Source organism: Phyllobates terribilis, unplaced genomic scaffold (assembly GCF_046119375.1).
Source record: "Phyllobates terribilis strain yellow unplaced genomic scaffold, ASM4611937v1 Scaffold_7__3_contigs__length_470593459, whole genome shotgun sequence".
In the NCBI taxonomy this organism is placed as follows: Eukaryota; Metazoa; Chordata; class Amphibia; order Anura; family Dendrobatidae; genus Phyllobates; species Phyllobates terribilis.
The window spans coordinates 461,760,396-461,774,954 of NW_027362767.1; the positions used below are offsets into that span (position 1 = coordinate 461,760,396).

At 45.4% G+C, this 14,559-nt stretch overlaps 1 protein-coding gene across 3 annotated transcripts in view; it reads right to left on the minus strand.

Annotated features, from left to right (window-relative positions):
- Positions 1–14,559, minus strand: part of DIAPH2 (diaphanous related formin 2) — a 2,453,123-nt gene that overhangs the window by 260,549 nt on the left and 2,178,015 nt on the right. For all 3 annotated transcript variants that reach the window (XM_073642200.1, XM_073642202.1, XM_073642201.1), the window contains one exon: positions 11,505–11,600. In XM_073642200.1, the coding sequence (XP_073498301.1) occupies positions 11,505–11,600 (96 nt within the window). The remainder of the gene's footprint in view (positions 1–11,504; positions 11,601–14,559) is intronic.

Genomic DNA, 14,559 nt, shown 5'->3' on the forward strand with positions numbered 1-14,559 from the left:
TGTCACATGATCAGTGAGATATTTCAGATGAAAAATTATCGAAAATGAATGTCCAGTAGGGTCCGGTCAACCTCGAGGCCGAATAATGGCACCAATATGGGAGCCATAGTCCTGCCCAATACAGCGTGCACTCCGGGAGGCCACTGATCTGTGCCGGGATCATTTCATGCAGAATGCGCGTCGCCCTCATATATTCAGGATATTGATGTTACATAAATGCTAATTGCGATGAAAAATGAGGTCAAGAAAATGGATATGTTGCCTCAACGCTCCTTTTATCAGGACTTTTGAGCTCTGTGCATTGTCCAGACCTGCAGAGGGTAAAACACTGGTGGCTTCACACTCTACATGTCGTCCATCGCCGCCGGCATAATTAGGTCACAAAGCAATTAAGTTCATTCTGCCGAACTGAAATGGAGTCTATCCAATGTAGGAAACCAGGGAAATCAAGGTCTACAAGCGTCTACTCTTCTTACGTGAAGATTTTCTGCCTGTCACGGCCATGTGACGGATATTTACACCAGAAGCTTCAAATCGGGGAAAAGCTCATAGTAAAAGTGAATAATTAAGAAGAAAAAGGTCACTGATAATGTGTTAGTTGACTTCCTTTATTCCCCGACTCGTGATTTAGATATGAAGTCATTTTCGGCTTTCGCTGTGATCAGCGCTTTAGGAGTTGGCGGCTTCTCCAACACTTTATAAAACTTTTAAGTGGCTGTTTTTTACTTTCTCATACAATTTCTACAAAGCTGAGTTTAATGCGTATTCCGCTAATTAGGGCGTGAGGGCGGGGGGAACATTCAGATCATTTGTAATGGAGAACACTAAAGGCCTGAACGTCACTTTATGTTACTAAATATTTCATGTTTGTTTAGGAAGTGAATGTGTCGGAGGAAATAGCGAAATCCTCAATGTCAGGGATACATCCGACTTATCCAACATTCAGCCAAAAAATGCCCCCTGGGTGTCCCTGGACCCCTGTGACATCACTAGGAGCATTTGTTAGTCTCATTTTACCGTGTTGAGGATCTATTTAGATCTATCTAGATCTATCATACAGTATCCAGTATTGGCTGACAGGGGGCGCCACCGAGGACTGGACGGTAGAGATCTACACTCATGAAGCCATGATGGTGTGGCGCCCCTGAGGGTTCAGTCACCACAGAGGTACTGCACCTCACCCAGAGGTGTGGTGTCTCCTTCTCTCAGGTAAGGATGGAGTGCTGCCCCGGACCCTAACGCCTGCACTCAACACTACACTGCTCCAGGCCGGCTGGAAGGGCAAGATGCACTTCTTCTGCTGCCCTGTCCCTCTATGGAGTGGGGGGAACCAAAGAGAGGGGGAACCAGTAGTGGGTGTGGGTGGAGGACGCAGAACAGGGGAGCACTTTTATAGGAGATATATATATAGGGAAGCCATCTTCGTTAGTGAGTTCAGTGCAGTACTGTGCAGGGAAGTGAGTAGTAAGGAGAGGAGGGGAGCAGAGGAGAAAGGCTCCGGTAACATAAGGGATCCCAGGGGGTACGGTACGGTGAGTGCAGGACAGCACCCGTACGCCCGAATCTGCCAGGTGACAGAGGGATCAGGCCCCAAGAAGGGAACCGGTCCCTGGACCAGCCGTGTTACTCCAGGTCTCGGCTGGAAAACCGGAGGCTTCTGCACTTCCATGGTGCAGTTGCAACAGCCTCACACTAGTCACCTTGAAGGGCATCAAGTAGGTCCGGGAACTCCAAGTTGCCCAGAGGGACTTCAGAGCACCCGATCGGGACTGTGTGTGGGGAAGCGCAGGGCAGGAGGGAGAAGACCCAGCGCGGGAAATCGGTCTACAAAGGAATATACAAAAGCGGGGTTCCGGCAAGCGCTCCTGATATACTTGAGAAAGTGCTGAACCCCTTGTCTGGTAGACGCATTGCGAACCGCGGGAGGCTGACACCCGTACAGTGTACCTGAGGAACTTAAACAGAACTGTGAGTAAACTCGGATGACTGCACTCCACTGCCTCCGTCAGTTATTTCCGCTGCGCCATCTCTCTCTTGCACTACTAGCCCCAGCATCACCACCCTTCATGCTACACTGCCCTGGGGCCTGCTCCACCTGTGGGGAGCCGTTCCACCAGCTTCCCTAGCAACCGCCCCAGAGGTCTGAAGCAGCGCTGCTATCTATTACCAGAAACCACAGGTGGCGTCACGAACACTTCCTAAGAACTACAAATTCCATATAAATATTTGTTCCCCTTTTTTTTTGTTGACCGCCCTGGGCCACGGACCGGGCCGCCGCCACTGTGACTTATCCCTCCCCCAGCATCTATAGGCCCGGCACCGAGTACCCCACGGCCCTGGGCCCTCTGACACTTGGCAGACTCGGGCGTACGGGTGCCGTTCTGCACTCACCGTACCCCCTGGATCCCTTATGTTACCGGAGCCTTTCTCCTCTGCTCCCCTCCTCTCCTTACTACTCACTTCCCTGCACAGTACTGCACTGAACTCACTAACTAAGATGGCTTCCCTATATATATATCTCCTATAAAAGTGCTCCCCTGTTCTGCGTCCTCCACCCACACCCACTACTGGTTCCCCCTCTCTTTGGTTCCCCCCACTCCAGCCAGGGACAGAGCTCAGCAGGTACATAATGCATCTTGCCCTTCCAGCCGGCCTGGAGTAGTGTAGTGTTGGATGCAGGTGTTGGGGTTCCGGGCAGCACTCCCTCCTTACCCGAGAGAAGGAGATGCCAGACCTCTGGGTGAGGTGCAGTACCTCTGTGGCGACTGAACCCTCAGGGGTGCCACACTCCCCCCTGGTAAAACACAGCACGTCCACGGGCTGAAACTGAGCAAAACACGGTATTTTAATATGTGAAATACCAGCCGAGGTGGGCAGTGGCCCCCCGCCCGCTCAGTAGATCTCTATGTGACCCCCAGACTTTGTGAACATGAAGATCTTTACAGTTTTGATTTCTTGAAAAATAAAGTTGATCACGTTTCATCCATCAAAGCTCAGTGTGTGAGCTCAGCGGCGGCGGCAGGAAGGTGTGGCGGCGGCAGGAAGGTGTGGCGGCGGCAGAAAGGTGTGGCGGCGGCACAAAGGTGCGACTTCTCACCGCCATCACTTATTCTTCTCTAGTAAACACTCGTGTCCTCGGGGAAGAAATGTTTCTGACGTGAATTGAATATTTTGCTCTGCTGACAATTCAGCTTCTAGAATATTGGTTTCTGTCCTGGGAGCCGGCGATTCACAGCAGAAGTGATGACGGCTCTGATTCCTGGACCAGGACCGGGACTATAATGAGAGCTGATCGCTCTTTACAAGCTGCCACGTCCGGATGCCGGAGGATCTTACTGGGGTTTCCGGGACATCAAAAAGTTTTAGTAACCATTGCCCGTGTATGTGTCCTTCACAGTGCGAATGCGATATTTACACTATGCTCACACTATTTACACCATACGTATGCAATATTTACACTATGCTCACACTATTTACACTATGTGCATGTGATATTTACACTATGTGCATGCGCTATTTACACTATGCTCACACTATTTACACTATGTGCATGTGATATTTACACTATGCTCACACTATTTACACTATGTGCATGTGATATTTACACTATGCTCACACTATTTACACTATGTGCATGTGATATTTACACTGTGCGCATTTGATATTTACACTGCTCATGCGATTTTTACACTATGCGCATGTGATATTTACACTGCTCATGCGATTTTTACACTATGCACACACTATTTACACTGTGCTCATGCGATATTTACACTATGCGCATTTACACTATGCTCACACTATTTACACTATGTGCATGTGATATTTACACTGTGCGCATTTGATATTTACACTGCTCATGCGATTTTTACACTATGCGCATGTGATATTTACACTGCTCATGCGATTTTTACACTATGCACACACTATTTACACTGTGCTCATGCGATATTTACACTATGCGCATGTGATATTTACACTGCTCATGCGATTTTTACACTATGCACACACTATTTACACTGTGCTCATGCGATATTTACACTATGCGCATGCGCTATTTACACCATACGCTTGCATTGAAATAAAGGAGTGGCTGCATGCATGTATCGTATATGTGCGGTCATTTAGTACAGACGATCAGGGTGCAGGGTAAACAGCGGGGCGCACTAGGCAGGTGTGCATTGAGTAAAGAGCCGCACCGGGCCGCTCTTAGATGTCCACTAGTTCCTCCTTATATAAGAAGACACCAGGGTTATAAATGGCAGATGGAAGCAGGTGAAGAGCCCGGGTATAGATCTTACGTTAGAACCCTCTGGGATGTTCTGGGCCATGTAGTGCACCAGACAGCGAGGCCAGAGCATGTTCAGAGGCCACACCAGTCATAGCCGGGGCTACTTGCACAAGTCTTGGATGGCCACTCATCGGCAGTACAGATGTGGTTACAGCCCCAATACCGCTCGAACTGGTTTTGGATTTTAGAGGGACTGGGAGAAGAGTACTAAAGACTGTTGGGCGTCCCAGCTGGAGGCTTTCTTTGCATTGCTCTTTAAAATGTGGAGTACCCCTTTAAGAATGGAAGCGTCCATATGGCATGATGTGTAGACATTACCCTATAGATGGGCTGTAGGCTGGTGATAGATGCGGCCCCCGCTGATCACACAGTACAGAGTCATTATGGTAATTACAGACACACAAGAACATGTTCATCCAAATATCAACTCATCTCCAAGTTTTGGCTGCGGATTTGATTGATGATCTCCATTCATTCCCTCCAGAATGGAGGACCCATCATTCACTGCTAATATCTCTGAGGAAATCTCCGCCATAATTCACTGTCAGACAAGCAGATTCTCAGTGACGGGATCAGGGGCTAAGTGTTTACTGGTGGAGCAGACTTTATTATCAGAGATGAAAGTGATGGAGCAACTTCATATTGCATCACCAAATCTACTCCATCTGCAGTGATCACTTTACTCTTCAGCCGAAGAGGGTCTGACTTCTAGCACCACCAGCGATCATCTGAAATGATCGCAGCGCCCTACATTGTTTTGTGGCCATGAGCAGTACTGCACGCAGCTCCTGCACAAGTGAATGTGAAAGAGCTTGCAGTACCATCCACGGTCTCTACACAATGGGTGGTGCTGTGTATCTTACCATGCTCTGCAGCAGCTCAATCTGCTGATTATTGTGGGGCCCTCAATACTACGGCCATGATGACAATTGTGGGTCAGTGCCAGGGCAGTAGAGGGCGAGCCAAACCTCCAACTCCTCAATGTCCCTGACAACGACTCCACAGCCCCGGTCACTACTGAGCGTGTACATAAAGTGCAGCCCCGGTCACTACTGAGCGTGTACATAAAGGGCAGCCCCGGTCACTACTGAGCGTGTACATAAAGTGCAGCCCCGGTCATAACTGAGCGTGTCCATAAAGTGCAGCCCCGGTCACTACTGAGCGTGTCCATAAAGTGCAGCCCCGGTCACTACTGAGCGTGTCCATAAAGTGCAGCCCCGGTCACTACTGAGCGTGTCCATAAAGTGCAGCCCCGGTCACTGCTGAGCGTGTACATAAAGTGCAGCCCCGGTCACTACTGAGCGTGTACATAAAGTGCAGCCCCGGTCACTGCTGAGCGTGTACATAAAGTGCAGCCCCGGTCACTGCTGAGCGTGTACATAAAGTGCAGCCCCGGTCACTGCTGAGCGTGTACATAAAGTGCAGCCCCGGTCACTGCTGAGCATGTACATAAAGTGCAGCCCCGGTCACTACTGAGCGTGTACATAAAGTGCAGCCCCGGTCACTACTGAGCGTGTACATAAAGTGCAGCCCCGGTCACTACTGAGCGTGTACATAAAGTGCAGCCCCGGTCACTACTGAGCGTGTACATAAAGTGCAGCCCCGGTCACTACTGAGCGTGTACATAAAGTGCAGCCCCGGTCACTACTGAGAGTGTACATAAAGTGCAGCCCCGGTCACTACTGATTCATCTCCACTAAAAGCCGAGGTCCTGAGATCAGGAACAGAAGAGACATTTATAGGACATTTCATGACTGTCCTTACAGCACATCCTGCATTGTCCTACCGCCCCCAATGTATTATATATTATACTATCGCCCCCAATGTATTATATATTATACTACCGCCCCCAATGTATTATATATTATACTACCGCCCCCAATGTATTATATATTATACTACCGCCCCCAATGTATTATATATTATACTACTGCCCCCAATGTATTATATATTGTCCTACCGCCCCCAATGTATTATATATTATACTACCGCCCCCAATGTATTATATATTATACTACCGCCCCCAATGTATTATATATTATACTATCGCCCCCAATGTATTATATATTGTACTACCGCCCCCAATGTATTATATATTATACTACCGCCCCCAATGTATTATATATTATACTACCGCCCCCAATGTATTATATATTATACTACTGCCCCCAATGTATTATATATTATACTACCGCCCCCAATGTATTATATATTATACTACCGCCCCCAATGTATTATATATTATACTACCGCCCCCAATGTATTATATATTATACTACCGCCCCCAATGTATTATGTATTATACTACCGCCCCCAATGTATTATGTATTATACTACCGCCCCCAATGTATTATATATTATACTACCGCCCCCAATGTATTATATATTATACTACCGCCCCCAATGTATTATATATTATACTACCGCCCCCAATGTATTATATATTATACTACCGCCCCCAATGTATTATATATTATACTACCGCCCCCAATGTATTATATATTATACTACCGCCCCCAATGTATTATATATTATACTACCGCCCCCAATGTATTATATATTATACTACCGCCCCCAATGTATTATATATTATACTACCGCCCCCAATGTATTATATATTATACTACTGCCTCCAATGTATTATATATTATACTACCGCCCCCAATGTATTATATATTATACTACTGCCTCCAATGTATTATATATTATACTACTGCCTCCAATGTATTATATATTATACTACTGCCTCCAATGTATTATATATTATACTACTGCCCCCAATGTATTATATATTATACTACTGCCCCCAATGTATTATATATTATACTACTGCCCCCAATGTATTATATATTATACTACCGCCCCCAATGTATTATATATTATACTACCGCCCCCAATGTATTATATATTATACTACTGCCCCCAATGTATTATATATTATACTACTGCCCCCAATGTATTATATATTATACTACCGCCCCCAATGTATTATATATTATACTACCGCCCCCAATGTATTATATATTGTACTACTGCCCCCAATGTATTATATATTATACTACTGCCCCCAATGTATTATATATTATACTACCGCCCCCAATGTATTATATATTATACTACCGCCCCCAATGTATTATATATTATACTACCGCCCCCAATGTATTATATATTATACTACCGCCCCCAATGTATTATATATTATACTACCGCCCCCAATGTATTATATATTATACTACTGCCCCCAATGTATTATATATTATACTACCGCCCCCAATGTATTATATATTATACTACTGCCCCCAATGTATTATATATTATACTACTGCCCCCAATGTATTATATATTATACTACTGCCCCCAATGTATTATATATTATACTACCGGCCTCAATGTATTATATATTATACTACCGCCCCCAACGTATTATATATTATACTACCGCCCCCAACGTATTATATATTATACTACTGCCCCCAATGTATTATATATTATACTACCGCCCCCAATGTATTATATATTATACTACTGCCCCCAATGTATTATATATTATACTACTGCCTCCAATGTATTATATATTATACTACCGCCCCCAATGTATTATATATTGTCCTACCGCCCCCAATGTATTATATATTGTACTACCGCCCCCAATGTATTATATATTATACTACCGCCCCCAATGTATTATATATTATACTACCGCCCCCAATGTATTATATATTATACTACCGCCCCCAATGTATTATATATTATACTACCGCCCCCAATGTATTATATATTGTCCTACCGCCCCCAACGTATTATATATTATACTACCGCCCCCAACGTATTATATATTATACTACCGCCCCCAATGTATTATATATTATACTACTGCCCCCAATGTATTATATATTATACTACCGCCCCCAATGTATTATATATTATACTACCGCCCCCAATGTATTATATATTATACTACCGCCCCCAATGTATTATATATTGTCCTACCGCCCCCAACGTATTATATATTATACTACTGCCCCCAATGTATTATATATTATACTACCGCCCCCAATGTATTATATATTATACTACCGGCCTCAATGTATTAATATATTATACTACCGCCCCCAACGTATTATATATTATACTACCGCCCCCAATGTATTATATATTATACTACCGCCCCCAATGTATTATATATTATACTACCGGCCTCAATGTATTATATATTATACTACCGCCCCCAATGTATTATATATTATACTACTGCTCCAATGTATTATATATTGTCCTACCGCCCCCAATGTATTATATATTATACTACCGCCCCCAATGTATTATATATTATACTACTGCCCCCAATGTATTATATATTATACTACCGCCCCCAATGTATTATATATTATACTACTGCCCCCAATGTATTATATATTATACTACTGCCCCCAATGTATTATATATTATACTACTGCCCCCAATGTATTATATATTATACTACTGCCCCCAATGTATTATATATTATACTACTGCCCCCAATGTATTATATATTATACTACTGCCCCCAATGTATTATATATTATACTACTGCTCCAATGTATTATATATTGTCCTACCGCCCCCAATGTATTATATATTATACTACCGCCCCCAATGTATTATATATTGTCCCACTGCCCACAACGAATTATATATTGTACTACTGACCCCAACGTACAGTGGTGGCCAAAAGTATTGGCACCCCTGCAATTCTGTCAGATAATACTCAGTTTCTTGCAATCACAAATTCTTTGGTCTTATTCTCTTCATTTAATTTGCTTGCAAGGAAAAAACACAAAAGAGAATGAAGCAAAAATCAAATCATTGATCATTTCACACAAAACTCCAAAAATGGGCCGGACAAAAGTATTGGCACCCTCAGCCTAATACTTGGTTGCACAACCTTTAGCCAAAATAACTGGGAACAACCGCTTCCGGTAACCATCAATGAGTTTCTTACAATGCTCTGCTGGAATTGTAGACCATTCTTCTTTGGCAAACTGCTCCAGGTCCCTGATATTTGAAGGGTGCCTTCTCCAAACTGCCATTTTGAGATCTCTCCACAGGTGTTCTATGGGATTCAGGTCTGGACTCATTGCTGGCCACCTTAGAAGTCTCCAGTGCTTGCTCTCAAACCATTTTATAGTGCTTTTGGAAGTGTGTTTTGGGTCATTGTCCTGCTGGAAGACCCATGACCTCTGAGGGAGACCTAGCTTTCTCACACTGGGCCCTACATTATGCTGCAAAATGTGTTGGTAGTCTTCAGACTTCATAATGCCATGCACACGGTCAAGCAGTCCAGTGCCAGAGGCAGCAAAGCAACCCCAAAACATCAGGGAACCTCCGCCATGTTTGACTGTAGGGACCGTGTTCTTTTCTTTGAATGCCTCTTTTTTTTTCCTGTACACTCTATGTTGATGCTTTTTCCCATCTACTTTTGTCTCATCTGACCAGAGAACATTCTTCCAAAACGTTTTAGGCTTTCTCAGGTAAGTTTTGGCAAACTCCAGCCTGGCTTTTTATGTCTCGGGGTAAGAAGTGGGGTCTTCCTGGGTATCCTACCATACAGTCCCTTTTCATTCAGACGCTGACGGATAGTACGGGTTGACACTGTTGTACCCTCGGACTGCAGGGCAGCTTGAACTTGTTTGGATGTTAGTCGAGGTTCTTTATCCACCATCTGCACAATCTTGCGTTGAAATCTCTCGTCAGGTTTTCTTTTCCGTCCACATCTAGGGAGGTTAGCCACAGTGCCATGGGCTTTACACTTCTTGGTGACACTGCGCACGGAAGACACAGGAACATTCAGGTCTTTGGAGATGGACTTGTAGCCTTGAGATTGCTCATGCTTCCTCACAATTTGGTTTCTCAAGTCCTCAGACAGTTCTTTGGTCTTCTTTCTTTTCTCCAGGCTCAATGTGGTCACACAAGGACACAGGACAGAGGTTGAGGCAACTTTAATCCATGTTAACTGGCTGCAAGTGTGATTTAGTTATTGCCAACACCTGTTAGGTGCCACAGGTAAGTTACAGGTGCTGTTAATTACACCAATTAGAGAAGCATCATAGGATTCTTCAAACAGTGCCAATACTTTTGTCCACCCCCTTTTTTAGGTTTGGTGTGGAATTATATCCAATTTGGCTTTAGGACAATTCTTTTTGTGTTTTTTCATTGAAGACAAATTAAATGAAGATAATAAGACCAAAGAATTTGTGATTGCAATCATTTTCAGGAAGAAACTGAGTATTATCTGACAGCATTGCAGGGGTGCCAATACTTTTGGCCACCACTGTACATACACATATACCGCCACCAACCAGACGGACCCCCCATAGTGTGAACCCGACTCATCAGAAAACACAATCAGGTTCAGAAAAGTCAAAGGCAAAGAAGCGAGAGAAGAAGCAGAACTGAAATCAGAGGTGAAGTCTCATCAAGAAGCTGGAAGGTCCAAACAGAAGAAGGATATTCTGCCGAAATGTTCACACAGACCCCAGAAATATAACCGTAGATGAACGTCACGGCGCATAAATATAACCGTACATAGACGTCACGGCGCATAAATATAACCGTACATAGACGTCACGGCGCATAAATATAACCGTACATAGACGTCACGGCGCATAAATATAACCGTACATAGACGTCACGGCGCATAAATATAACCGTACATAGACGTCACGGCGCATAAATATAACCGTACATAGACGTCACGGCGCATAAATATAACCGTACATAAACGTCACGGCGCATAAATATAACCGCACATAGACATCATAGTACATAAATATAACCGTAGATGAACGTCACATTGCATAAATATAACCGTATATAGACATCATAGTACATAAATATAACCATATATAGACGTCATAGTATATAAATATAACCGCATATAGATTTCATGGTACAGATATACAACCGTATATAGACGTCATAGTACATCAATATAACTGTACACAGACATCACGGTAGATAAATATAACCGTACGCTGCAGAATGAGTGGAGCAGGAGCAGCGGCGCCCCCTTCAGCACTACACATGTAACGCGTTCTGCTCTGCGTGATGCTGAGCTTTGCGCCGTCCCTAATCTGCGCAGTGTCTCTGCAGGGTCACAGGGACGGTGTAACCCCACGTGCTCCCACCATGGCTGCTGGAGCGGGGGGTAGCGGCGGTGGTAGAGCGCACTTACCATTGGCTTTCGGAGTTCGTTTTCTGCGGTCTCTGAACGCCGCGCCCGACTGTAAGGCCTCGAGCAGACTATCCATAACTCCTGTCTCGTCGCCCTCTGTGAAGGGGAAAAGACAAAGCGAAATTAATCTCAACGCAATTAAACTTGGACAATAAAAGTCAGTAAATAGTCACATTTTCATAAAAGCCGGGAATTAAAGCCGTAGATCAGCGGCAACGTTGTGAGCGCTGTCAGTCTGCCGTCGACCACACACCGCGCTTATTTATGAGACGCCATTAAACAAAACTCACTTTTTATCCCGCTGATTTCCCAATATAACGGCCTCGTCTACCTTAATATTAACAATGTGTTGGGGGTTCATATAAACAAAACTAATAAGTCGTGGCTGATTCTGCCTCTAATGTCCCCTGACGAGACCCCCGACCTAGAAATCATGACCTAAATTAACCAAATCAATCACGATCCTTCATAGGATGAACTTATCGCCAGTTAAGGTCATACATAAGGACGTGTCGGGGGCTGGGCAGGAGCGCTGCTCCGGGGGATTATTCTCCTGTACTTTATCTCTCCTAATGGTAAATCCCCTTGTGGAGAAAATGCTGCGGATATTTGTAGAGGAAAAAATGCGAAAAAATCTGCAGCAATTGAATCTGCGCTGTGTAAGACACAAGTGGTGAATACGGAAGGAGAGCCGCAAATAAACTGCTGCACAATCCGCCGCTCTGGCCAATTGACGCTGCAGATTTCTGACAACGTGGGAAGGACTTTTAGTTCAGGGTCAGTCACAAATCTCTTACTTAATTTGCTGCAGATTTTCTTCCATCGATTTGCAGCAAAAACCGCAGAACTGTACGTGGGAAATTACCCGAGGGAAGATTTACTGACGACTGGCACAAGGGATTTATCATTACCTGGAAGGGGCTGATGGGAAACATGAAAAGTTACTTTGATATTTTGTAAATAACATAATAATAACATAATTCTAAATTCCGCAGCATTGTCTGTTCATCACATCCCTCCGCTACTTCCACATTCGCTCTGAGATGAAGCGCACCCCCCACCCTCCTTGGGTCCGCGGCATGAAGGGGGCTGTCAGTCCGGCTCAGTTTATTAGCTGAGCCCCCTTTTCTCCATTGTACTGTGATGGAGAAGGGGCTGGATTAGATAATTGAGCTGAAGATCCATTTCCCCATTTATTTTGACGTAGATCCTATTCCTGGTGCTAAAGGACATGAAGGGCTCGGGCTCAGTTCATTAGATAAGACATCCACCTCTTCTCTTCCAGCATTTTAAGGGATAAAGTGGATGACGAAGCCAATGAGCTGAGGCTAATATGGCGCATGGACGTCGTGGAGAAAGCTTGGAACCGCCAATGTAAGTCACAGAGGAGCGCTGCTCTGCAGGAGACTTCAGACGTCTCGGTGTCCTGTGTGGCCTTTAATACTACATTTCCCTCGCAGAGTAATAATAATAACAATCTTTATTTTTATATAGTGCCAACATATTCCGCAGCGCTGTACAGACATCATCATCGCTGTCCCCATTGGGGCTCACAATCTACATTCCCTATCAGTCTCTGGAGTGTGGTAGGAAACCGGAGAACCCAGAGGAAACCCACAGGGAGAACATACAAACTCCTTGCAGGTGTTGTCCTTGATGGGATTTCAACCAAGGATCCCAGCACTGCAAGGCTTCAGTGCTAACCACTGAGCCAACGTACAGTGCTAACCACAGAGCCACCGTACAGTGCTAACCCCAGAGCCACCATACAGTGCTAACCACTGAGCCAACGTACAGTGCTAACCACAGAGCCACCGTACAGTGCTAACCCCAGAGCCACCATACAGTGCTAACCACTGAGCCAACGTACAGTGCTAACCACAGAGCCACCGTACAGTGCTAACCACTGAGCCACCATACAGTGCTAACCACAGAGCCACCATACAGTGCTAACCACTGAGCCACCATACAGTGCTAACCCCAGAGCCACCATACAGTGCTAACCCCTGAGCCACCATACAGTGCTAACCCCAGAGCCACCATACAGTGCTAACCACTGAGCCACCATACAGTGCTAACCCCAGAGCCACCATACAGTGCTAACCACTGAGCCAACGTACAGTGCTAACCACAGAGCCACCGTACAGTGCTAACCACTGAGCCACCATACAGTGCTAACACCAGAGCCACCATACAGTGCTAACCCCAGAGCCACTATATAGTGCTAACCACTGAGCCACCATACAGTGCTAACCACTGAGCCACCATACAGTGCTAACACCAGAGCCACTATATAGTGCTAACCACAGAGCCACCGTACAGTGCTAACCACTGAGCCACCATACAGTGCTAACCCCAGAGCCACCATACAGTGCTAACCCCAGAGCCACCATACAGTGCTAACCACTGAGCCACCATACAGTGCTAACCCCAGAGCCACCATACAGTGCTAACCACTGAGCCAACGTACAGTGCTAACCACAGAGCCACCGTACAGTGCTAACCACTGAGCCACCATACAGTGCTAACACCAGAGCCACTATATAGTGCTAACCACTGAGCCACCATACAGTGCTAACCCCAGAGCCACCATACAGTGCTAACCCCAGAGCTACCATACAGTGCTAACCTCTGAGCCACCATACAGTGCTAACCCCAGAGCCACCATACAGTGCTAACCCCAGAGCCACCATACAGTGCTAACACCAGAGCCACTATATAGTGCTAACCACTGAGCCACCATACAGTGCTAACCACTGAGCCACCATACAGTGCTAACACCAGAGCCACTATATAGTGCTAACCACAGAGCCACCGTACAGTGCTAACCACTGAGCCACCATACAGTGCTAACCCCAGAGCCACCATACAGTGCTAACCCCAGAGCCACCATACAGTGCTAACCACTGAGCCACCATACAGTGCTAAACCGAGCCACCATACAGTGCTAAACCCAGAGCCACCATACAGTGCTAACCACTGAGCCACCATACAGTGCTAACCACTGAGCCACCATACAGTGCTAACCACTGAGCCACCATACAGTGCTAACCCC